Genomic DNA, 23033 nt, shown 5'->3' with positions numbered 1-23033 from the left:
GACACCCCCTAATAGCTAGTTAGAAAGCTTGTTAGTATGGGCATTCCAATCCATCCAGTCCTGACACAATAGGAGTATCTGATTGGTTTGTGTAAGGTGGTTCCCTTATGCTTTTCCCCTCTTATGCTACTCAAAGAAGCTACAGCTGTCCAAATGTCAGTTCTCTTGTGCAAATGCCCTCTCCTGTTCTTGAAGTGGTACCTTTTCCCACTTCTCCAGAGGGGAAGCTATGCTTTCTTTAAGACCATTTACTTTAAGGCCTTTGGGAGAAGAGCACTTCCCACTGAAACACTTGCAAGAAGAGCACAGTGGCTGACTGCAAACATCTCTCGGTATCAAAGCTCTTAAAGAAACCAGAACCATTTGGAGCCAATAAATGGATAAGTTTCCAGCAACAAATTCCAAACATTTTTAAACTAGATTAGCCAAAGAACAAAGTCAGCTTTGCTTGCTTCACCCATCAAACAAGGCTTGAACAAACAGAGTTCTTGCAATATATCCTCAAATAGAACAAACTGGAAGAGGCAAATAGGTTAAGTTGCATTAATCTTCTCCCCTTAACTATTTGAATACATCAGCTCTGACCTTTATATGTAAACTACATGTTCACCTACCATTTAAAGAAAAAGATTTTTCAGCCTGTTTTTTAAATGTGAAGGCAATACACGGCGTTTTATTTATACAACCAGAGGAGGAAAAAGGACTGTTCTGCACAGGACTCTTGCTCATGCACTTCTCATTTGGCTGTTTGCAGATTCTGCTGGCAAGGTCATCACCCTCCCATTTCATTTCTGTGTTTAACCAGCACTTTCAGCAACTTTATTTTAGAGCAGGGAAAATGCAGTATCAAATTGTGAAGGACAGCACTTTTTACTAGTGTATCAGGGCTATTCTATGATGGTACAGTGCCACATGGAGGTTATATTGCAGAAAAACAGGACAGGAAATTCCGGGTAGCACTCAGACCTCAGTTCTGTGATGAAAGCTAAAGCAGATACAATGTACAGCCTTTTGCAGGAAACTTGAAAAGCATTTAATACTGATCTAAGCTGACTGCCAGGTTCACAATGTTGTTGTTATTTTCCCCTCCTACACCCAACTTTATCTCTTCAGAATGGTTATTTCTAGCAAAGGCTTTGCCTCGCTGTGGCCTGCAGAAGAGATAATGAGCAGCATGGCACTGACAGGCCAAGACAGGGTGCCACTGTTCAGTATTCCATTTTGGGTTAAGACAATATCAGATTTATTCACCAATAATACATAGGTATGGACATGAAATGTAGGCTGATATAATTGTTCAGCCTCAGTCAATACTTCCAATCATACAGGCAGCTCAACAGGACCAAACCTGCATTCTATTTCAATTGCCTACACAGCTGTGCCTCATTTTATTGCAGTTTTCTTTATTGTACAGCAGGTTTGTGGCAACTTTGTGTCAAACAAGTCTATCGGCACCATTTTTCCAACTGTATTTGCTCACTTTGCATCTCTGTGTCACATTTTGGTAATTCTCACAATATTTCAAACTTTTTCATCACCATATTTCTTATGGTTTCTTGCAATGGAATGCACTCCTTGGGAAGATGCTGTGAAGTTTGTTGAAATGACGACAAAAGGTTTAGCATATTACATGAGCTCAGTTGATAAAGCAGTGTCAGGGTTTGGGAGGACTGAGTCCAAGTCTGGAAGAAGGTTTCCTTGGGTAAAACGCTATCAAACCCCATCGCATGCCACAGAGGAGTCTTTCGTGAAAGAAGAGCCATCAGTGCAGCGCACTTCCTTGCTGCCGTATTTTGAGGAATTGCCTCAGCCGCCCCAGCCTTCAGCAACCACCACCCTGGTCGTCAGCAGCCTTCCACACCGAGGCAGGACCCTCCACCTGCAAAGAAAAGGGTGACTGGTGAAGGCTCAGATGACGGTTAGCATTTTTTAGCAATACAGTGTTTTTTAATTAAGGTATGTACATTTTTAAAGACATAATGCTATTGCACACTTAACAGACTACAGTATAGTGTAAATGTAATTGGGAAAGCAAAAAAATTGTGTGACTTGCTTTATTGCAATATTTACTTTATTGTGGTGGTCTGGAACCAAACCTGAAATATCTTCGAGGTATGCCTGTATTTCCATGAAGTCATAGCTGGCAACATAGATTTAGCACACAAAGCAGTAAATGGCAGAATGTTATCATCAGGACGAACTGATCCAAAGTTACAATTAGCCTGTCTGTCCAAGTCTGCAAAACAAACATTTTCTTGCCAGTTTTAAAATCTGGATTTCCCCATAAAGTTAATTTCACATATGAAAATATATCCAACCACAACAGCCTTGAAACTGCATGCCACAACTCTCTAGCTGATACAACTGAAGGGGGTACACTATCTATTTTGTTATGATGAGAGTCCAATGCAAGCCACTTGGGCAGAGGATCCAGAAGTAAAGATTTCAAAAGTGACCAGGTAGAGGAATCTAATCTAAGCGGAAAAGACCAAAATTGAGTACAAATCAACATTCAGGAATGATAGTGTTAAAGAATGGTGTGGGAGTCCAAATCCACTCTCTCTGATCAAAACTGGCATCCTTGTCAAGGATATTCATGGTGGAGTGAAACCCCATAAAATTCACAAATCCAAACATTAAGTTTCTGGAAATACTTGCCAGATATAAATAAATGAATACCATGTAAAATAAAAATAATTTGAGGTATTACATTCATTTAAGTATGTTTACTCTGCCCTATAGACTTTATAGATTCTTGTCTATGTCCCTCAAGACCTCATTAGTTAGTCTACTTAAATTTAATTTAATTATTTGTGATTTGTATTTGGGACAAATGTTCCAAGATAGGTAATAAACTTAGCATAAAGTCTACAGTGACAACGGGATAACATACTAAGGTTGCATTTTCTCCAATAGACACAAGTTCCTACTTTAAATAACCAGATATACATCCAAAATCATTAATTGCCTGCATCAAAGCCAAAACAGACTGATGAAGTTCCAGCATAAGCAACAGAAGAACATCAGCATAAAGAATAAGTTTATATTCTAGAGCTATATATTCTATATGTATTCATATATATGTATATTCACATATAAATTATATATATATACACACACACACACACACACACACGCACATAGCCTTTTAGTTCTTTGTAACCTGCCCAGAGAATGTTGATTATTGCAAAGTTTACTAAGTAAATAAAAGGGAGATCTGTTACAGGCCACTGCTCTTTGATACCCCAAAGACTACTGCTCTACACAGGTCCCTTCCTGCCACTATTGTGGGTAGCTGTGGTAATGTTTTCTAGATTTTGGGGGTGTTATCCTCCTTCCTCTTAGATTATGGGCTTCTTCAATTGCTGGCATGTTTTCTTTCTAATACACAGTGGTACCTCGGCTCACGAACGCCTCAGTTCACAACCAAATCAGGTCATGAACAGAAATTTTAGAAAAAATTTGCCTCACGTTGTGAACTCCACATTGGGTGAGGATCGCAATCGCGCCTGTCTTCCCTGCATGGTCGTGCTTAATACACAGTATTAAGGTAAAAACGATATATGCAGTGTTATTTTCATTTTAGATGTCAAAAGGGTTTTGCGGCTCCTGGTGTTTTCTTTTGTGTGGGAAATGGGCCCAAATGGCTCTTTGAGTGTTAAAGGTTGCCGACCCCTGGTCTAGGCCATCTTGGAGAATGCCTTCATTTCCCTGGCTGAAGAGGGAATAGGCGTCTTGAGAAGCTGTGCAAGCCATGCAAAGAACTGCTCTCAGCATACTTCGCTGCAGTGCTGTCATTCCGAAGTGGCACTGCGTCCCCACTGGAGCTCCTAATGAGTTTTATTATAGAGATACTAAAAAGCAGAGCAGATTTTACTGGACATTCCCCCTGCACAGTAGCTCTCTGTGCGCTTGTGCAATGGCCATATGGCTCCCTTCAGTGCCATTACTAGCCAAATATTCATGGCTGCCCCATTTTATTTGTTGTTGGTGTATTATAGTTGTTGGTGTATCCAAGGAGCACGCATGAGTATCTTCCCCATATCCACTTTATCTTAACAACAGCCCTGTGAAGTAGGTTAGCGTGAGAGTCAGAAAATCACCGAGTGACTTCATGGCTGAACAGGGACTTGGACTAGATTTTCTGAGTTCCACCCAGTCCAGCAGTCTTAAGCACTGCACCACACCGGTTCAACCCCTTCTCTTCTTTTCTGCAGGATGGCAAGACCAAACCATGGAGAAGCCAAGCCTTGCTTGGACATGAATTCTGGGCTTCTAAGGAATGCAGCCTATGCCAGAAGACTAGCAGGACACTTCTGACAGCGCTCGCCATGACAGGCATGCCTCACAAGGGCATGTCTGGCAGACACGCACACTGTCTCCAAGCCACTGAGAGGCCAGCATGAGCAACCTGGATTTGCTCACAGAAACCCTCCACACCTGAGGAAACCCCCACGGGCAGGTACCGGCCCACGTCACTACATCAGTGGGTGGGAGGGCCAGTGTCCCCTCCTCAAACCTGCGTGCCTGGCGTTGACCAAAGCACATGCAGCACTCCGTCTCAGCAAAACTGGCACCCCACATGCTTTTGTGGGCTTGTGTTTTCACCATGCTGGACTTTTTGGCACTTTGAATTCTGTGTTTTATTTTGATATTTTGTTAAATTGATTTTACGCTATGTAGGACAACCTAGGAATAGCTCAGAGGAGGCTTACTATAAGAACTTTAAGAAGAGCCATGCTGGATCAGTCCACAGGTGCATCTCCTCCCTCATAAGCAGGACACGAGTGTCATGGCCTGTCTAACCCGAGAGCATAATGCTAAGCAACTCTAATAAATAAGGAGATAAAATAAGCTTCCCGGCAACTGGTATACAGAGGCGGACCTCTTCGATCCTGGAGGTGGCATTGGCCGTTGATCGCCTTCTCCATGAAGTTGCCCGACCGCCTTCAAAGCTTAGTGGCCCTCTCAGCATCCTGAGCAAGCGGACAAATCTGTACTTTCCTTCGTCTGTCCTCAATCTTTCGCCATTCAGTGTCATGGGAAGCTCACGGGTCACTACTATTGTGGAGGGGAACAGTGTCTGTCTCCCTATCCGTTTTCTCCACAAGTCCAAGCAGTTGCACGAAGAGGCAGAAACAGGTTACTCTGCCCTACCCGGATCCGAGCGCGAACCCGTCTCTCCCCGCCCTGCTCCGCTAGGCTTTCGCGTTTCCACTTTGAGCAAGCGCCGCTCCGCGCCTTCGATCCGCCTGCGTGCGCTGGGCTCCCCTTCGAGCACAGGGGGCGTGTGCAATAGGCAAGGATCTGCCCTGCCCTCCGTCCCCCTCTTCCCAGCATGCAACCCTGACCCCACCCCTTGCTCCAACCCACCCACCCCCATTTACTTCCACTCCTGTGGGGTCGAGTCTCTCTCTCTCTCTTTCTCCCCCACCGGACTCAGTGCTAGTCGCATCGCAGGGGCATCGTAAGCATGGCTACGGGGCAGCAGTTAGGTAATGCCCTCGCGTACCGCGGCTGGGATCTTTGCCCCGCGCTTTTTCAACGCAGCCTGGTTCCCCAGGTGCTGCTGGTCGGCAGAGTCCGCCCACCTGCAAGCGGGGAGCTGAGCATCAACCCTCTGAGTGTGTGTGGGGAGGGGGTGGGAGGCTCTCCAGTTAGCCCCACTGCGAACGGCAGGAGGGCCCGTGGGGTGGCGGAGACTTCGGCAGGGGCAGTGCAAGCGGTGCTCTTCCGGCCCATTCCGAAGTGCGTCTATGCAAAGGAAATATCTTACTGAGTCCTTTGGGGCTTGCTCCCAAGTACCCGGGCGCAGCATTGCATCGTTCGATCCAGAGAAACTAAGCAAGACGGGTGAAGAAGGCAGGAACATGTATCTGTGCCTTAAGTAGGTGATAGTGGGTGTCCTGTTCCTCGACTACCACTTAAAGCTGCAGGTGAATGGTTGTGTTCCTGAATTCTGCACTGCTGGTGAAGGGCACCCTGGATTTTTTCGGTGCTTTCCCTGCATTCTCTAAGTTTCTGTCCCCACAGGAAGGGTGCTCAGACATGCTGCCCCCAGCTGCAACCTGAAGTGATATACTTTAAAAAAATACTTGCCCACTTGTGCTTGTTCAAGGGGAACACAATGTATAATACACTGGGCCTGAGAGAACTTTCCTTGGAAGATCCTGAACCACATACAGGCAAAACAGCATCTAAATTGCTGTCCTGGGGCAATGTATAAAGCAGGGTGTCATGTGTGGCGTATAAATCAAAATAATAAATCAGTTGGGATTTTGGAACATGTTTTCTCTTGATGGGCTTCCTGAGTAACTTTTTGGAATGACCAGATAGACGTGAGGAAAGGTGTGGGGGGGAGGCAGTCCCCCCTCCTGTCATAAAATGGCTGGCTCTCTTAGGGACAAACTATACATGAGGCAGGAGATCTTAGATCACCTCATTCTTTCTGACTTAGTTTTGAAACTGAAATTGTAGCCCCCATCTTGGTTGGAGTGGTGGCTTGTGGGAGCATCTTTCCCATGGGAGTTGCATCCTACAGAGGGGTAATTCTGGTTTGTATCCACTGATGACACAAATTAGATCAAAGAGACAGCACTGCAACAGAGGTTTTTAGCCCCCTTTCCCACCCACACCTCTGCCACTTCTCCCCAGTCTAAAACTGCCCTTACTCCGAAGGAAACTAGCCTCATTTTGCCTCTTCCTTCTGTGAGGTGCAGGTTGAATTGAAGATACCACGTTCAGTACAGGATGCAAAGTGGTCTCCAATCCCTCCCAGCAGAGGTGCTCTGATAAAATTTGGAGAACCTGTGACTGTTTTCAAGTTTGTTATCAGGAAAAAGACAAGTCGTCATGGATATCTTGCATCATATGTGCTTTGGCCTACATGAGATCAAAGCTTGTAGCTGGCCTTGTTGTGACCAGATGAGAAACACATCTGCCTTTTTCTCTGGCCTTTTTCTTCCTTGCGGGAGTGCATATGAGCATTTGCAGAAAGAACTGTAAGAGGGGAGAAAGTCTTATAGTTAATGACATACTGCTAGAAAGGTAGTTCCCAATCAGCTGTAGTTCTGCCTGCAAACATGTGCATCCAGCTGGAGGAGCACCTACATGGAAAGGTGGGAGGCCAAAGACCCAGAAACTGCTAGTTGCTGCAATGAAAGTCACAGTTCTTATACTGACACTGGCCAGATTTCACAGGTCAGCAACATCTCCAAGTCTCAAGTTCTTTCAGATGTGCTAGACTACAGTTCTCATCTTCCCCAGACAGCATGCTTGGGATAGCATAGTTTCCAGTTCCACTGGTAGAATGATGAACAATTTGCTCTAAAACATATGAGTAAAACCTGCTTGTGTGATGGGGTTTTAAAAACTCTGAAATACCACTTATTCTCTGTGGTGTTTCGGAGTTTTTAAACAGAGCTCTGACTGTACTATCCTTAAATTCAGGACTACAGCGAGCTTAGTTGCAGCTGATGGGCATCCAGCTGGTTCAGTTTTTATTTTTGGTTTCTGCCATGTGTTAAAGAATGATTATATTTCATCTTCCCTCCAGCTTTATTCAGTGTCTCAGACAAGACTGGCCTGGTGGAATTTGCAAAATGTCTCAGTTCTTTGGGTTTGGCCTTGGTTGCTTCTGGAGGAACAGCAAAAGCCCTTCGGGATGCAGGTCTGAATGTCAGGTTAGTTCTATTGAAAGGTTTGATATTGGCAGCCTCTGCTTCTATATTCTCCATCATTGATGGGAATTGGATGTGGCAACTCAAATGTGAATACTAAGACATGGTCTGAATCTATGAAAATAAGCCCTCTGGTTACGCATTCCCTTCTCCTTTTTCTTCAAGCCCTCCATTTGATTAATTGCTTCCTGCTTTGCAACACATAGTTTGCAAATCAGTTTTGATCCAGGTTTGCATGGCAAGTCTAAAGCCACGGTTTGCTGGTTTGGATGTGTTGGCAAACCAGTTCCTTACAAACCAAATGCAAGTAATGATGGGCATCCTGTGAGGATGCTTGTATCCAGGGCTTTTTTTGTCATGCTGCTTGGGATTGGTGTGTGTGCTTACTGCAGCTTGGGATTGGTGTGTGTGCTTACTGCAGTTCCGGCACCGTTTTTTTTTAACAAAGCACTGCTTGTATCCCTCTAAACCCAGAAGCTGAGGCACCATCAGGACAGACCATATCTTGGCAGCCCTGGGCTTCTCCCCTTTCCCTTTCAGCCCCTGTCCTGAGGTTGCTTTTGCAGCTTCAGAGAAACACCCAGCACGGATCTTTCAGCTCTGGTTGCAAGAGGAGCGGGTGCTCTGAATGTGAAGTTCCAGCTCCAACATTAGACCTAGAACTGTAAAAACTCCTGTGGTCCTCTAGATGCTGTCTAGTGGCAATAGTGTTGTGTTGTAAGCAGAGCTCAGAAAGAGCAGTGGGGAGCTGTCTGGACCAAACAATGATTTGGCAGCATACATGGCCCATTCTGTAGTCCCATAGTCAGGGTACGCATGAATCCAAATCAAATGCCAGTCCTCAGGCTTACAGAGAAAGGGTTGCAATTCAGTGGGAGTCAGCAACTTCATATACACTAAGAGTTATTTCTGAGGAAACAAACTGAAGTGTTGGGCTGCAAGACTAAAAAGTGATATTCAGAAAGAAGAATGCATTTTTCAAAGGCAAATTTAAAATTTCACTATTTCGGCATAGTGTCAAGCAAATGTTAGAGCAGGATTTTTCACAATAAATTGAGACATGAACTAAGTAGAAAATGTTACGTGAAAAAATGTTGCAAGTTCACAGAACTGCTGCTCTTTTGGCCCTGTGTGCACATTGGAGTCTTGCATCACTTTGAATTGTTCTTGCAGTTTTCTGTCAATTCCTTTTGTAATGTTAATACTAAATATTTACTATACACATTGCTAAAAACAAGTACATCTTTTGCAAAAGATTTACTCTGAAGTCATTCAGTCTGAACCTATTTATTTATTTTATTTATTACATAAATAATGACATACTCTTATAACAGCTTACATCTTTCTTATAACAGACTCAAAGCAGCTTACATCTTTCCCTTCCTCCTGCTCTCAATCTTATCCCCACAACAACAACCCTGTGGGGTAGGTTGGGCTGAGAGTCTATGACTGGCCCAAAGTGGCCCAGTCGGCTCCATGGCTGAGCAGGGACTAGGACCCAGATTGCCTGAGTCTCATCAGTGTGCTTTTAATCAGTGCACCACACTGGCTCTCAGTGACCCTGTTTGTTTACTTGGAATCAAGGCTGCAATCCTATCCGTACTTCCCTGGAATAAACCCCATTACACATAGAAGGGTTGATGTCAAAATAAATATACTCAGACTTGCACTGCATATCTCACCCAGTTCATTATTTATCAAGCGTAGGAATGTGGCCTGAGCCATCTTGTATAGTGTTACTAGTTGCGAAGTCGCATTCGACCCATCACGACTCCAGGCCTTCCTGTCCTCCACCTTCTCCTGGAGTCCACTTAAGCTCACGCCCACTGCTTCAGTGACTCCATCTAGCCACCTCATTCTCTGCCATCCCCTTCTTTTACTGTCAGTTTTTCCCAGCATTAGGCTCTTCTTCAGGGAGTCCTTCCTTCTCATTAGGTGGCCAAAGTATTTGAGTTTCATTTTCAGCATCTGGCCTTCTAAAGAGCAGTCAGGGTTGATCTCCCCTAGGAATGACCGGCTTGATCGCTTGTGGTCCAAGGGACGCACAGGAGTCTCCTCCAGCACCACAATTCAAAGGCCTCAATCCTTTTGCACTCAGCCTTCCTTATGGTCCAGCTTTCACAGCCATACATTACAACTGGGAAAACTATAGCTTGACTATATGCACTTTTGTTGGCAGGGTGATACCTCTGCTTTTTAGTATGCTGTCTAGATTTGCCATAGCTTTCCTCCCCAGGAGCAAGCGTCTTTTAATTTCTTGGCTGCAGTCCCCATCTGCGGTGATCTTGGAGCCCAGGAAAATAAAATCTGTCACTACCTTCATTTCTTCCCCTTCTATTTGCCAGGAAGTGAGAGGACCGGATGCTATGATCTTAGTTTTCTTAATGTTGAGTTTCAAGCCAACTTTTGCACTCTCTTCCTTCATTCACATCAAGAGGCTCTTTAGTTCCTCTTCACTTTCTGCCATTAGAGTGGTATCATCTGCATATCTGAGGTTGTGGATATTTCTCCTGGCAATCTTAATTCCAACTGGTGATTCATCTAGCCCCTCCTTTCTCATGATGTGTTCTGCATATAAGTTAAATAGGCAGGGTGACAATATACAGCCTTGCTGAACTCCTTTCTCAATTTTGAACCAATCAGTAGTTCCGTGTCCAGTTCTCACTGTTGCTTCTTGACCTGCATATAGGTTTCTCAAGAGGCAAATAAGATGGTCTGGTACTCCCATCTCTTTAAGAACTTGCCACAATTAGTTGTGATCCACACAATCAAAGGCTTTAGCATAGACAATGAAGCAGAAGAAGATGTTTTTCTGGAACTCCCTAGCTTTCTTCATGATCCAGCGTATGTTGGCAATTTGATCTCTAGTTCCTCTCCCTCTTCAAAATTCTGCCTGTACTTCTGGTAGTTCTCGGTCCACATACTACTGGAGCCTAGCTTGTAGGATTTTGAGCATAGCTTTGCTAGCATGTGAAATGAGTGCAATGGTGTGGTAGTTCGAACATTCTTTGGCACTGCCCTTCTTTGGGATTGGAATGTAAACTGACCTTTTCCAATCCTGTGGCCACTCTTGAGATTTCCAAATTTGCTGGCATATTGAGTGTAGCACTTTTACTGCAACGTCTTTTAAGATTTTGAATAGCTCAGCTGGAATACTGTCGGCTCCACTAGCTTTGTTGTTGTTCAGACTTCCTAAGGCCCATTTGACTTCACATTCCAGGATGTCTGGCTCAAGGTCAGCGACCACCCCATCGTGGTTATCAGGGACGTTAAGCTCTTTCTTGTATAGTTCTTCTGTGTAATCTTGCCTCCTCTTCTTACTCTTTTCTGCCTCTGTTAGGTCCCTGCCATTTTGGGCCTTTATCATGCCCATCTTTGCATAAAACGTTCCCTTCATATCTCCAATTTTCTTGAAGAGATCTCTAGTATTCCCTATTATTTTCTTCTATTTCTTTACACTGTTCATTTAAGAAGGCATTCTTATCTCTTCTAGCTATTCTCTGGAATTCTGCATTCAGTTGGGTGTATCTTTCTCCCTTGTCTTTCACTTCCCTTCTTTCCTCAGCTATTTGTAAAGCTTCCTCAGACCGTCATTTTGCTTTCTTGCATTTCTTTTTCTTTGGGATGGTTTTAGTTGCTACCTCTTGTACAATGTTGTGAACCTCTGTCCATAGTCCTTCAGGCACTCTGTCTATCTGATCTAATTCCTTAAATCTATTTGTCACCTCTACTGTATATTCATCAGGAATATGATTTAGGTCACACCTGAGTGGCCTAGTGCTTTTCTCTACTATCTTCAATTTAAGCCTAAATTTTGCAACAAGAGGCTCATGATCTGAGCCACAGTCAGCTCCTGGTCTAGTTTTTACTGACGGTATAGAGCTTCTCCATCTTTGACTGCAATCTGATTTCTGTGTTGACCGTCTGGTGATGACCATGTGTACAGTCATCTCTTGAGTTGTTGGAAAAGAGAGTTTGCTATGACCAGTGTGTTTTCTTGACAAAATTCTGCCAGCTTTTGCCTGCTTCGTTTTGTACTCCAAGGCCAAACTTGCATGTTATTCCAGTTATCTTTTGGCTTCCTACTTTAGCATTCCAATCTCTCATGATGACAAGGACATCATTTTTTGGTGTTAATTCTAGAAGGTGTTGTAGGCCTTCATAGAACCGGTCAACTTCAGCCTCTTCAGCATCAGTGGTTGGGGCACAGACTTGGACTAGTGTGATGTTGAATGGTTTGCCTTGGATTCGAACTGAGATCATTCTGTCATTTTGGAGATTGTATCCCAGTACTACTTTTCCTACTCTTTTATTGACTATGAAGGCTACTCCATTTCTTCTGAGGGATTCTTGCCCGCAGTAGTATACCTGATGGTCATCTGAATTAAATTCACCCATTCCTGTCCATTTTAGTTCACTGATTCCTAAGATGTCGATGTTCAGTCTTGTCATCTCTTGTTTGACCATGTCCAGCTTGCCTTGATTCATGGATCTTACATTCCAGGTTCCCATGGAGTATAGATCTTTGCAGCATCGGACTCTCCTTTCACCACCAGATACACCTGCAACTGAGTGTCCTTTTGGCTTTGACCCAGTCACTTCATTCTTTCTGGTGCTACTAGTACTAGCCCTCCGCTCTTCCCCAGTAGCATATTGGACACCTTCCGACCTGAGGGGCTCATTTTTTGGCGTCATATCTTTTTGCCTTCTGGTACTGTCCATGGAGTTTTCATGGCAAGGATACAGGAGTGGGTTGCCATTTCCTTCTCCAGAGGACCAGTTTTTGTCAGAGCTCTCTGCTGTGACCTGTCCGTCTTGAGTGGCCCTGCACGGCATAGCTCATAGCTTCATTGAGCTACACAAGCCCCTTTGCCATGGCAAGGCAGTAATTCATGAAGGGGTGTGCAGTGTTACTGCTATATAATGTTCAGGTGACTGAAACATAGAATGCTTGCTTAAATGGAGGCAGAGCATTGGTGCCTCTAACTCTTTCTTATCTGTCACCTAGCAGCAACTCTGCAGAGTTCCAGCTGAAGGTCTTTGCCCGCCATACCTAGTGATGCCATGGACTGAGCCAAATATCTTCTGTGTGCAAAGCACATACACTGCTACAGAGTGAATTGATTTCAATTGAGTTTCCATTGATAAGTTTTCCTAAATGTCCTGCACAGTGGTGCAGATCTGATCACAACAGATTTGAACAGAAATTCACTGCCCATGAAAGATAGTTAAAGTAAGGTCTGATAGCTAGAAGTCTGGGAAAAAAAAACATTTTTAATCCACTTGTCTTGAGTTTTGAAAGCCTCTGTTTTGATCCACCTTACTATAGTGTCTTTCTGTCTTAAGTAGCACCTCTGCCTTGCTTGGCTCAACACCACCATCACTGAAACACAGAACAACAATCCTATCTTGCCAGTCTCATTGCATATGAGACTTTAGTTGGGCAAAAGGAAGGCCCAGAACTTCCAAGAAGCAAGAGCTGTTAGTAAGCTAGGTACAGAAACTGAAATTAGTGTCAAGGTTTGATTGGCTGGTAACTTCATTTTGATGAGACTATATGTAAGTGTCGTGTTACCATATTGACTTGTAAAGGGAACAATAATGTAAGATCCAAAGTTTGGCTAATTTGCAGTGCAACATTTCTGTTTGCACTGCAGCCAAGTGGGAGTAAAGAGGCTGGATTCGCTAACATTCAGCTCATGGCATGCCTGGATTCTCCAGAAATGTGGCTTGCTGTTCTGTCAGATTGGAATTGGTACTGTTTTGAAGTCCAAGTATTTCCAAAAAGATACTTTGAAATGCAGGCTAAGCTAAGGCGGCTTTCCTTTCTTAAAAAGAGCCATGTTGTCTTAGTTTTAGGGCACTTTGAATACTCTGTTGAATACTCAAGTTTAGTTTAATTGGAGGGGAAAATGCATTCTTTGTTTATAGTCATGTGAAAGGCATCTAATGCCTATTAGATCTTTAGAAAGGCTGGGACCTCTGCCTGAAAGAAGATGTTGAAAGCTTTTCTGTTCTTTTGATGTAATTGATGTTCCAGATGAGCATGTGCACCATTAAGAGAAAGAAATCCATTAAGATAGAGAAGTATTAAAGTGCTCATTGAAAACTTCAGTAAAAGATTAATCCAACAGTAGGCATCAGATTATTCTCATGCACAGTTGGACTGAATGTGTCCAGGTTTTCCAATCTATTTTCCAACTTCAGGCTGTAATAATTGATTCTGTCACTGTTGTTTCATGCAGCATGCATAGGATTCCTAAAACTATGATAAAAAGATAAATAAAAATAAAATGAAGACATTAATGGAGTAGGATAAGAGAGAATTAGTACAGCCGTGACGCCAGGAAGAAAGTTCCTGCAACCACCATGGAAACTAATGTTCTCTGGCCTCCAAAAATTAAGTAATCTTCTCGTATTACCCAGGAAGGCAGGGATCACATGTGTTTGGTTTCTGCTCTTGGATTTTGTTCTTGTACCTTTGCTCCTGGACCCTGTACGTGCTCCTAGGTACCTGCTCCCTCACACTGTTGCCCTGGCTCTTGATTTCGGGCTTGTGTCTAACTACTCCTTTGTTTTCTGGACTGTGCTTCAACAGATCCTGGTTTGACTTTGGCCTCTTTGATTCTGCAATGGACTTGTGACTTACAGTAGCAACTGGATTCTGGCTTTGACCACCTTGCTTTGTTTCCTGGGTTCTGGTGCATTATCTGTTACCCAGCTGCGCACACCCTGGACACTTACACCAGGTCATTCTTATCCAGGTCTTAGAATCATAGAAGAGCAGAGTTGGAAGGGGCCAGAGGGTCATCAGGTCCAACTCCCTGCTCAGTGAAGAACTCCCAAGTTAAAGCATCCCTCTCAGGTGGCTGTCCAGCTGCATCTTGAATGCTTCCTGTGTGGGAAAACCCACGAGCTCCCCAGGGAATAGATTCCATTGGCATAGTGCTCCAACAATCAGGAAAATTTTCCTGATACCTAGCAGGAATCTGGTTTCTTGTAACTTGAGTCCATTGTTCCATGTCCTGCCTCTGGGATGATCAAAAAGAGATCCTGGCCTTCCTCTTTGTGACAGCCTTTCAAGTACTTGTAGAGTGCGGTCATGTCTCCCCTCAGTCTTGTCCTCTGAAGGTTAAACATGCCCATTTCTGTCAATCTCTTCTCATAGGGCTTTGTTTCCAGGCCCTGGCTCATTCTTCTTACCCAACTCTGAACCCTTTCCAGCTTGTCTGCATTTTTCGTAAACTGTGGTGCTCAGAACTGGATACAGTGTCTCCAGATGAGGCCTGACCAGTGCTAAGTAAAGGGGAACTAGCATTTCAGGTGATTTGGAAGTGGTACTTCTATTAATGCAATCTAAAATAGCCCTTTTTGCAGCCGTATCACTTTATTACATTTATTACAGCCGTATTACATTCAACAATGTCAAGATACTTTTCACTTGCAGTACTGTTGAGTCAAGCATTCCCCATCTTGTACCAATGCATTTGGTGGCATTTGTTCCTACTGAATTTCATTCTGTTCTTTTCAGCCCAGCACTCCAACCTGTCAAGATTGCCTTGAATCTTCTTTCTCCCTTCCAGGGCATTAGCTCTCCCACCCAGTTTTGTGTCATCTGCAAATGTGATAATCCTTCCCTGTTCTTCCTCATTCAAGTCATTAATGAAAATGTTGAAGATAACTGGACCAAGGACTGACTGCTACAGCACTACACATGTTCCCTCTCCCCAGTTAAGAAGTTGCCATTGATGAGCACTGTCTGAGTGTAGCCAGCTGTGGATCCACCTGATCATAATTCCATCTAGTCCACTCTTAACCAGTTAATCACAGGACATTTTGTCAAAAGCTTTGCTGAAGCCAACATAGATAACGTACATCTACAGCATTCCCACAATCCATCAGGGAGGTTGCCAATCAAAAAATGCAATCTGATTAGTCTGGCAGGATTTGCTCTTGAGAAATCCATGTTGGCATCTAGTCATCACTGCATTGCTTTCAAGGTGTTTGCAGATGGAGTGCTTCATAATCTGCTCCAGAATTTTCCCAGGGATTGATGCCAGACTGACTGGGCCTAAGTAACCCAGGTCCTAAGTAAGTTTTTGGTTTGTGGTCTCAAACTGCTATTTTCTAATATGGCAGATTGGTCTTCCATTCCATCCATTTTATGGTGTTGAAAAAGTATCAAGGAAATTTAGTGGCTTTCTGCCTTTTCTTGCTATCTTTGAACAGAGATGTTTCTGATCTTACTGGCTTTCCAGAAATGTTGGGAGGGCGTGTGAAGACTCTTCACCCCGCGGTACATGCAGGTAGGATGATGCTAGCATGCTTCTGACTGTGTAAAATAGATAATGGCTATGTTTTGTGGAGTTTGCATGCCATCTAGGAAAAGGTGGATTCTCTGAAGAAACGGACAGGAAACCTGTCCTGGAGTTGTTTCACTTCAGGCTGCAGGTGAGGACTCATGTCACTGAATGCTCCCCTCCCACAAAGCAATTCCCTTTTCATAGAAAACTAGGATGTCAGGAAGAAGGATTCCAGCCCTTCTTCATGGCATGGTGTTTATTATGTATAGAAATTAGAACTAGGCCTAAATGCAAGTATCCCTCTGTTGGTGAGCTTTGTTCTGCATTTCAGCCCACGATCCCAACAACATATCTTTCCTACCATGATTATTTGTGGTTTTCAGCTTGCAAGTGCTTAAGAAGGCTGAAAACCCTCCTCTAGTGAAAATACAGGTGCTCAGAAGAGAGGGGGACAAATATCACTACTGCTGCCCCCCTTGTCTTGCCAGGTGCAGGAATTCAGGGACCTCTGATTCAGGGACCTCTTCATGGCCCTTCAGAACAGCCCCTGTCCCTCCTTTCTAGGGTCAGAGTTTGAACCCTGAAGAAGCAGCTGGCACGGCTCTTGCTGTTCCCGTTGTGCAGGGTTGCAGGGCAGATCTTGACTGTCCTTTCTGAGGATGGAGCACAATCTCCCCTCTTGGAAGGAGTTTTCCAAGCCATTCTATGGTCTCTGGGATCTTTTCTTAGAAACCTAAAGGCAGAAACTGCAGTGGCACCTTAAAGCTTAATCAAGGGTTCAAAAGGATAATGTCATACAGTCCTTGAAGAATTCTAATGAGGAGATACAGATTTGCTTCCCTCAGCACAAAAAGTCTCTTCCTGTGCAGAACTAGCATGTTGGAAATTAGCTAAAACTATGTCCAATATGTCAGTTTTCTATGTACAGGGGAAAAATTAATGGGGGTGTTTGGGAGCTTTCACTACCATGATTCCCACCTACATTCTGAAATGTCCTTGGGGCAGTACCATTTCACTGTTCTGAAATGCAGCCTCAGGAGTCCAGAGGCTTTATTTTGGCCTGAACTTGTTATAATCTAATTAGAAATGTTGAAAATATATCAGTTTACTCATTTAAAAGGTGACAGTTCTATACTCACTTATCTGACTGGGAGTAAACCATGCTGAATTCAGTGGGCCTTAGTAGATATGTATGGCACTGTGCTATAAACTACTTTTTGTTAGAAATGTAGGCCAATATTTTTCTATTATTAGAAAAGCTTTGAGTAGTTGGTACCAAAAGATGGCTTGCTTTGAGAAGACAATGCAGTGCCCAGTTAAGAAGGCTCAGGCCCTATTGAAATCATTGGGACTTAACTCCAGGTAAACACATTGAATAGGATTTTGCTTCAAGAGTTCCTCACATGTCACATCAAGTAGGTTCCCCTTGAGACTAAGACTGCTATTCTGTACGCACTTGAGTAGCAATAAGCCCCATGAACGTGATGGCTGTGTTCACATAACACAAGTATCACTGTGTGATAACCATGATTTGCATTTTTTTACCATGATCTACCCAACAGACAAGTGGCTTCTGTGCTAGTGTGGTTCCCCTCCTCCCCACTCAGGCCTCCAGCTGTTGGCACATATCCCATCAGTCACTGCCATTAAGTTCAATCCCATGGTGCATTGCTCCTTTCCTTTTGTTTCCTGTGTCTTCCAATGGGAACATTGGTCCACACATAGGATCTGAATGGATGGAGCAGTTGCTGCAGTTTTCACGCTTTCCAGATGACTCTGTGGCTCTTGCAAACCACAATCCCAGGTTCAGACAACATGACAAGCCATGGTGGCATGGAGATAGCATTTGGCAGGTTCACATGGCATGAGAAGCCATGGTGAAATCTTACTGCTGTAGGTTTGTTGTGTTGTCCAGACTTAGGTCCAGAGATCCTGTGTGGTAGGATTTGTTTTCTGAAACAAAAAAAACCATTGGTTTTTTCCTAAGGTTTCCACACTTCAGTGCAGCTTTTTTGGTCATCCAGACCTGGGAATGCTATTTTACCATAGTTGGTCTAGAAATGCCATACGAGAGCATCTGTGGAAGTGGCTGTGCCTGGCATTTGATCAATACTCCCCTTGGCTCCCTCACAACACATACATCTTTGCTTACTTTATTCCCATTGACTGAGTGATATGCCTCTCTCCCTGTTTACTTTTGGCAACAAGGAGACAGTGCAGAGGGAGAAGGGGAATCACAGCAAGCCATTTACTTAGATTAAATAAAAAATCTCTGTGGGGCTGAAGCAGCTGGGAAGTGTTGCAGATAGGCATGCACACTTAGGAGGAGGAATGAGGACCCCTCCTTGGGGCTACAGAGGACCGGTCAGGATGAGAGTCCTGAGGTTCAGGGGCAGGAATAAGGAAGGGATGGGAATGCATGGCAAGGCCAGGAGGATGGAGCAAGGAGCCTAGAAATCAAGCACCTGGGTAACCATGTGATTGTCTGACCGGTCACTTCAGACCAAAATCCATGTACTATGGAAACAGTGCAGGATGCTTGCCACATTGTGTGAATCCAGCCACCATTTCTCTTTGTGGTTTCTAAAGACCAAATTTACTGTGGTGAAGTACCACAATGGGGTTTGAACAGCATGACAGACTAACATTGGTGAAAAACCACCCTGGCTTGTTGCATTTCCTGAACCCAGCCATTGTGTCCTTGTTTATCCTAGGATTCAGAGGGACTTTGCTCAAGAGTAATATTTTGGTAACTAGGGAAGTAGTATTCATCTGTAACATAGGGAAAAGATTTGGCATATGAATTCTTTACAGGAGAATGTGGTTTTCCACACAGCAGCTAATCTTAAATCCCTCTTCCTACAGCTTTAACATCTTTTTTTCTTCTAACCAGGTATTTTAGCACGTGACATTCCACAAGATAAAGCTGACATGGCTAAATTGGACTTCAGCCTTGTAAGGTAAAAAAAATAAAGGGCAACTGTGAGTTAATAAATACTCAAGAGATAAACTTCTGACACCATTGGAAAATGTTGATGTGCAGCAGAAGTGAGGCTTCTGTGCCATGAAGCGCAGAAGCACCTCTCTTCATCTGCGTGCAAGATCAAAGTGATACCAGCTGCATTTGAGACATTTTGTGCATTGGTGGGCTCTTGTGTGTGGGACACCCATATGCAGTAGTGCGAGAGAGCTACTGTCTTTATGCTGACGATCATTGATTTTGAAACAGTGGCAAACATACCCTTTTGAGATTTACGTAGCACTGTTTGGATTTCAACATGCAAGTCAACTTCAAACATAAAGAGTGCAAAGATTCAGGGCCAGTCCTACATGCATGGGAACCCTGGTCAGGGATCTGACCAAGCCCTCTGCTTTTGGTATGCCCCTCTCTTTAACCCTTCACTGACAGGAAAATGGAAGGCCAGTATCCATCTGGCTTTGGAGTCCAAAGAGCCCATATAGTGGAAGATGGCAAGTAAGCCTTATGTGCAGGGGGAAATCAAAAAGGAAAGGAGACATGCCTATTGAGAGCTTTCCTTTTCTGTTAGGACATAATTGCCTCCAGTCATGATTGGGAGATTGAATGGGTCTCACTCATCCCATATCTTTAAAGAACTGCCACTAATAGTGTGGAAATAATGACGTGCATGCCCTACAGCAGCGGTTGTGAGGCATCTTGCCAGCCTTGCAGGCCATACGCATTGTCTTATGCAATGTGCTTTCATCATGGGGTTCTCAGCTGTCAAATCATAGAGGCTTTTAAACAAGCAGTGTCTACTCTGAGAACACGCATGTTTGAGCTTGTGTTAACTGGTCACAGGTACCCACACCATCCACATCCTTTTTAGTTGCATTAGAATAATAATAAAAAATCAGGCTTGGATTAGTGCTCAGAGACTGCTGATCATGGCATGCTGAAGAAAGGAGGGTTGCTATTCTTCCAGGTGTCAGATCTTGAAATCAAACTATTGAACCAGTGCTGTTGGAGGTTTGGATTCATAAGTGAGGAAATCTGGGGGACATCTCAATTGCTTAATTTTCTCAGTCCCAACTACACTGAGAACTTTCTACATGAATTATCTGGTTAGTGTCGCACTGGTGAGAAAGTCCCCAGTTGTTTCATTTTATCCACACCTTGCAAATGCTTTGCTAGGACTGAGCTCCCAGAAGACAGCTGCCACCTAATGGCCTGATTCTGTGAGTGGGGCCCGTTTGTTGTAGCCACCACAAGCAACTTCACACCACTGCTTTCTCCCTGGAGGCAGGGCTGCACGAGCACTCCATCCCAGGGAAGGCTTTGGAAGCATGGGCAGAGAGATGGGGTGCAGCGTTGCAGTTGGGCATCATCAGCGCCTTTGGACCTGCAGAGACTACCATGTGATGCAACCTCTGGTTTTATGTTGGGAGTGCATTGGGAGTGCATCCAGTGTATGCTGCCTTGGACATGATCTTTTAAATTTAAAGCATCTCCACCCTTCCTTTTCTAGAGTTGCAGTTTGCAATCTGTACCCTTTTGTCAAGACAGTTGCATCCCCGAATGTAACTGTCCAAGAAGCAGTTGAACAGATTGACATTGGTAAGTCGAAGAAACATGCCTTTAAGCGGGGTTGGCATCATGCGTAACCTGGGGATATATTGCCTGAAAGCTCTTCTTATGGCTCCTCCTATGAACACTAGAGCGGGGGGATGATTTGGACATGAGCGTATGACCTGCACCAAGGTTCTTTCATGTGTGGAGGATACTTGATCCTGCAGGAGCAGGGAGACGAGGAGTCTTGTACAACCCTGCACTCTTCCCGGAGAATGGCACCAAAGGGTCTTTAAAGGGCTCCCTTTCCACAGCATGCCTTATGCCAGTGGTTTTGGGTTCTTGATCTACCAAGAATCACATCCACATGTGCACACCACACTTGTTCATGCTAACCTCTGGCACAGGAAGGGAGCTTGCTGCATTCTTGTAGCTGCCAAAGCAGTGGGACACCCTTCCAGCAGCCCTTTCCCTTCTCTGCCCCTTGCTCTGTGCTCCTGGCAGGGCAGGCTATCACTGTCCTCTTTCAGACCTTTCTATACCCGCTGTAGCCAAAGCTCTCTGGGTGGTTCACAACATTTAAGTCATCCATCCAGATTTCAACAAGGCCCAGCTTGCTTAGCTTGCAAGATTAGGCAGGATCAGGCACTTCAGGCTATACGGACGCAATATACAGCTGTACAGAGACTGCAGGTGAAGGCTCAAGACTGCATATGTGCTGGGGAGAAGGTTAGGCCGGGACTTTCTCCTTTGACTAGCAGGTTTTCTATGTGGAGGGAATGTGTATGAAGGATGTTTAATCACATGAGACCTACCTGCAGCGTGAGGTGACGAGGGACAGTCTCATGGTTACCATTTAACACCTAGTCCTCACACTGGTGAACAAGGGGATTCTTGAAGCTTTCAGGTTATGGATAGGGGAAGGTCCTGCCTCCAGAAAGCAAGGGGAGGTCCACCCATCTGTGCTATGCTACAGCCCTCCTTCCCCTGGCCCTGGTCCCAGGAAAGGGGCTTCAGAGTCACCAGGATGCGCCTCCACCCTGCCGGAGAACCAAAGGGGGAAGTCCTCCTCCTGCCTGACTTTAAATGCCCCCAAAGGGCTGCAGCTCCCGGTGATACTCGACTGACTGGCTTGCTTTCTCTGCTTCCCAGTTGCTGGCGCAGCTGCTTTGGCTCTAAGTGTCGTTCAGTGAGCTGGCTGTTCTCTGGCACTTTTGGCAGCTGGCCAATCTCCTTGGGGTTGTGTATCCCATTGGGGTGGATTCCAGGGTGGGTGGATTCCTGGAGAGGCACCAGTGGAATTGCAGCACAAAGAAATGTTTCTGTCGGCAAGCATAACTAGGTTATGTCTCCAAAATGCATTTTCACCATGGTAGACAGTCAGATGACTTCATTTTGAAAAACCTTTTTGTTTAGCCATTTCAGAAGGATGTTGAGGAGCCAGTGCAGAAACAGTTGCCATGCACAGAATGCTAGTAATGGATCCTGTGGAGTTATTGAAAGGACTGTAGTCCTTGTCCTATAAACTGTGAAGGATTTATTCATGAGGGGAGACAAGCTGTAGTAAGAGGGGTAGATTTGCTGTGCCTGACATACTGCTTGAGGTCTGGGCTGGGGTACCTCTATGTCCACCACTGCCACTGGATTCCCAAATGAGTGCCTTCACCATCTTTGATTCCCGTGCCAGCAATGGCCTCTCCTGGACAGGGACAGCTTGGGCACGTCATGGAGACGCCGGTGACCTCAGTCTTGCAGCTGTGTGCTCTTCGTGGGCTGCCCTTGAGGCTGGTCCAGACACTGGAGCTAGTGCAGAATGCAGTGGCCCCACTGTTGAGAGGAGTCACCACTTTTCCGCATGCAACCCTGTCCGTGGGGGGACTGCACTGGCTGGCTTTTCACAGCCCAGCCAGGGTTGAAGTTTTGGTACTAGTGTGCAGAGACGTGAACAGCTTTGGACCAGGGTACCTGAGAGGTACCAGTGCCTTCTCCCTTACCCGCCTACCTGGTCACTGAGGTCATCAGAAGGGATGGCCCTTGTGATTGAGCTTAGACCCATGTCTCAAGTGGAACCCACCCAGAGAAGAGCCTTCAGCACGGTGGTGCCATTTCTTTGTTTGAGGAGGTCAGGGAGATGCCATTGTTGGCTTGTCCTGAATGCCTGGTGAAGAGGCTTGTAGTTCAGGATGTGACCTTCCTGATGTAACCAGGCATAGTTTGATGGACACAGTTTAACTAATCTTGTTTGTAACACACTGTTCTATTATTCACGGCTCCAAACTCTCCACAATGGAACAGTATATGAATCTTGCAAATAAAATAAATCATGATATGGTGTGTAGTTGTTTTCCTGGCTTCCTTCATTCACAGGAGGAGTAGCTTTACTGAGGGCGGCTGCAAAAAACCATGCTCGTGTGACAGTTGTGTGTGATCCCAGCGACTACAGCACAGTAGCAAAGGAAATGAAGGCCTCAAGTAGTAAGGATACCACCTTGGAAACTCGGCGCCAGTTAGCACTAAAGGTAT

General features: G+C 44.7%; 1 protein-coding gene across 1 annotated transcript in view; it reads left to right on the top strand.

Annotated features, from left to right (window-relative positions):
- The first annotated feature begins 5376 nt into the window (after positions 1–5376).
- ATIC (5-aminoimidazole-4-carboxamide ribonucleotide formyltransferase/IMP cyclohydrolase) overlaps positions 5377–23033 on the top strand; it is a 37753-nt gene continuing 20096 nt past the window's right edge. Inside the window, exons 1-6 of the mRNA XM_044432079.1 lie at positions 5377–5495; positions 7556–7682; positions 15909–15985; positions 18876–18942; positions 20470–20558; positions 22878–23029. Of these exons, the coding sequence (XP_044288014.1) occupies positions 5474–5495; positions 7556–7682; positions 15909–15985; positions 18876–18942; positions 20470–20558; positions 22878–23029 (534 nt within the window). The 5' untranslated portion in view covers positions 5377–5473. The remainder of the gene's footprint in view (positions 5496–7555; positions 7683–15908; positions 15986–18875; positions 18943–20469; positions 20559–22877; positions 23030–23033) is intronic.

Source organism: Varanus komodoensis, unplaced genomic scaffold (genome assembly GCF_004798865.1).
Source record: "Varanus komodoensis strain SLA01 unplaced genomic scaffold, ASM479886v1 scaffold23, whole genome shotgun sequence".
Lineage (NCBI taxonomy): Eukaryota > Metazoa > Chordata > Lepidosauria > Squamata > Varanidae > Varanus > Varanus komodoensis.
Note: the sequence above shows the minus strand (reverse complement) of the source record. Positions and strands in the feature narration are given on the sequence as shown.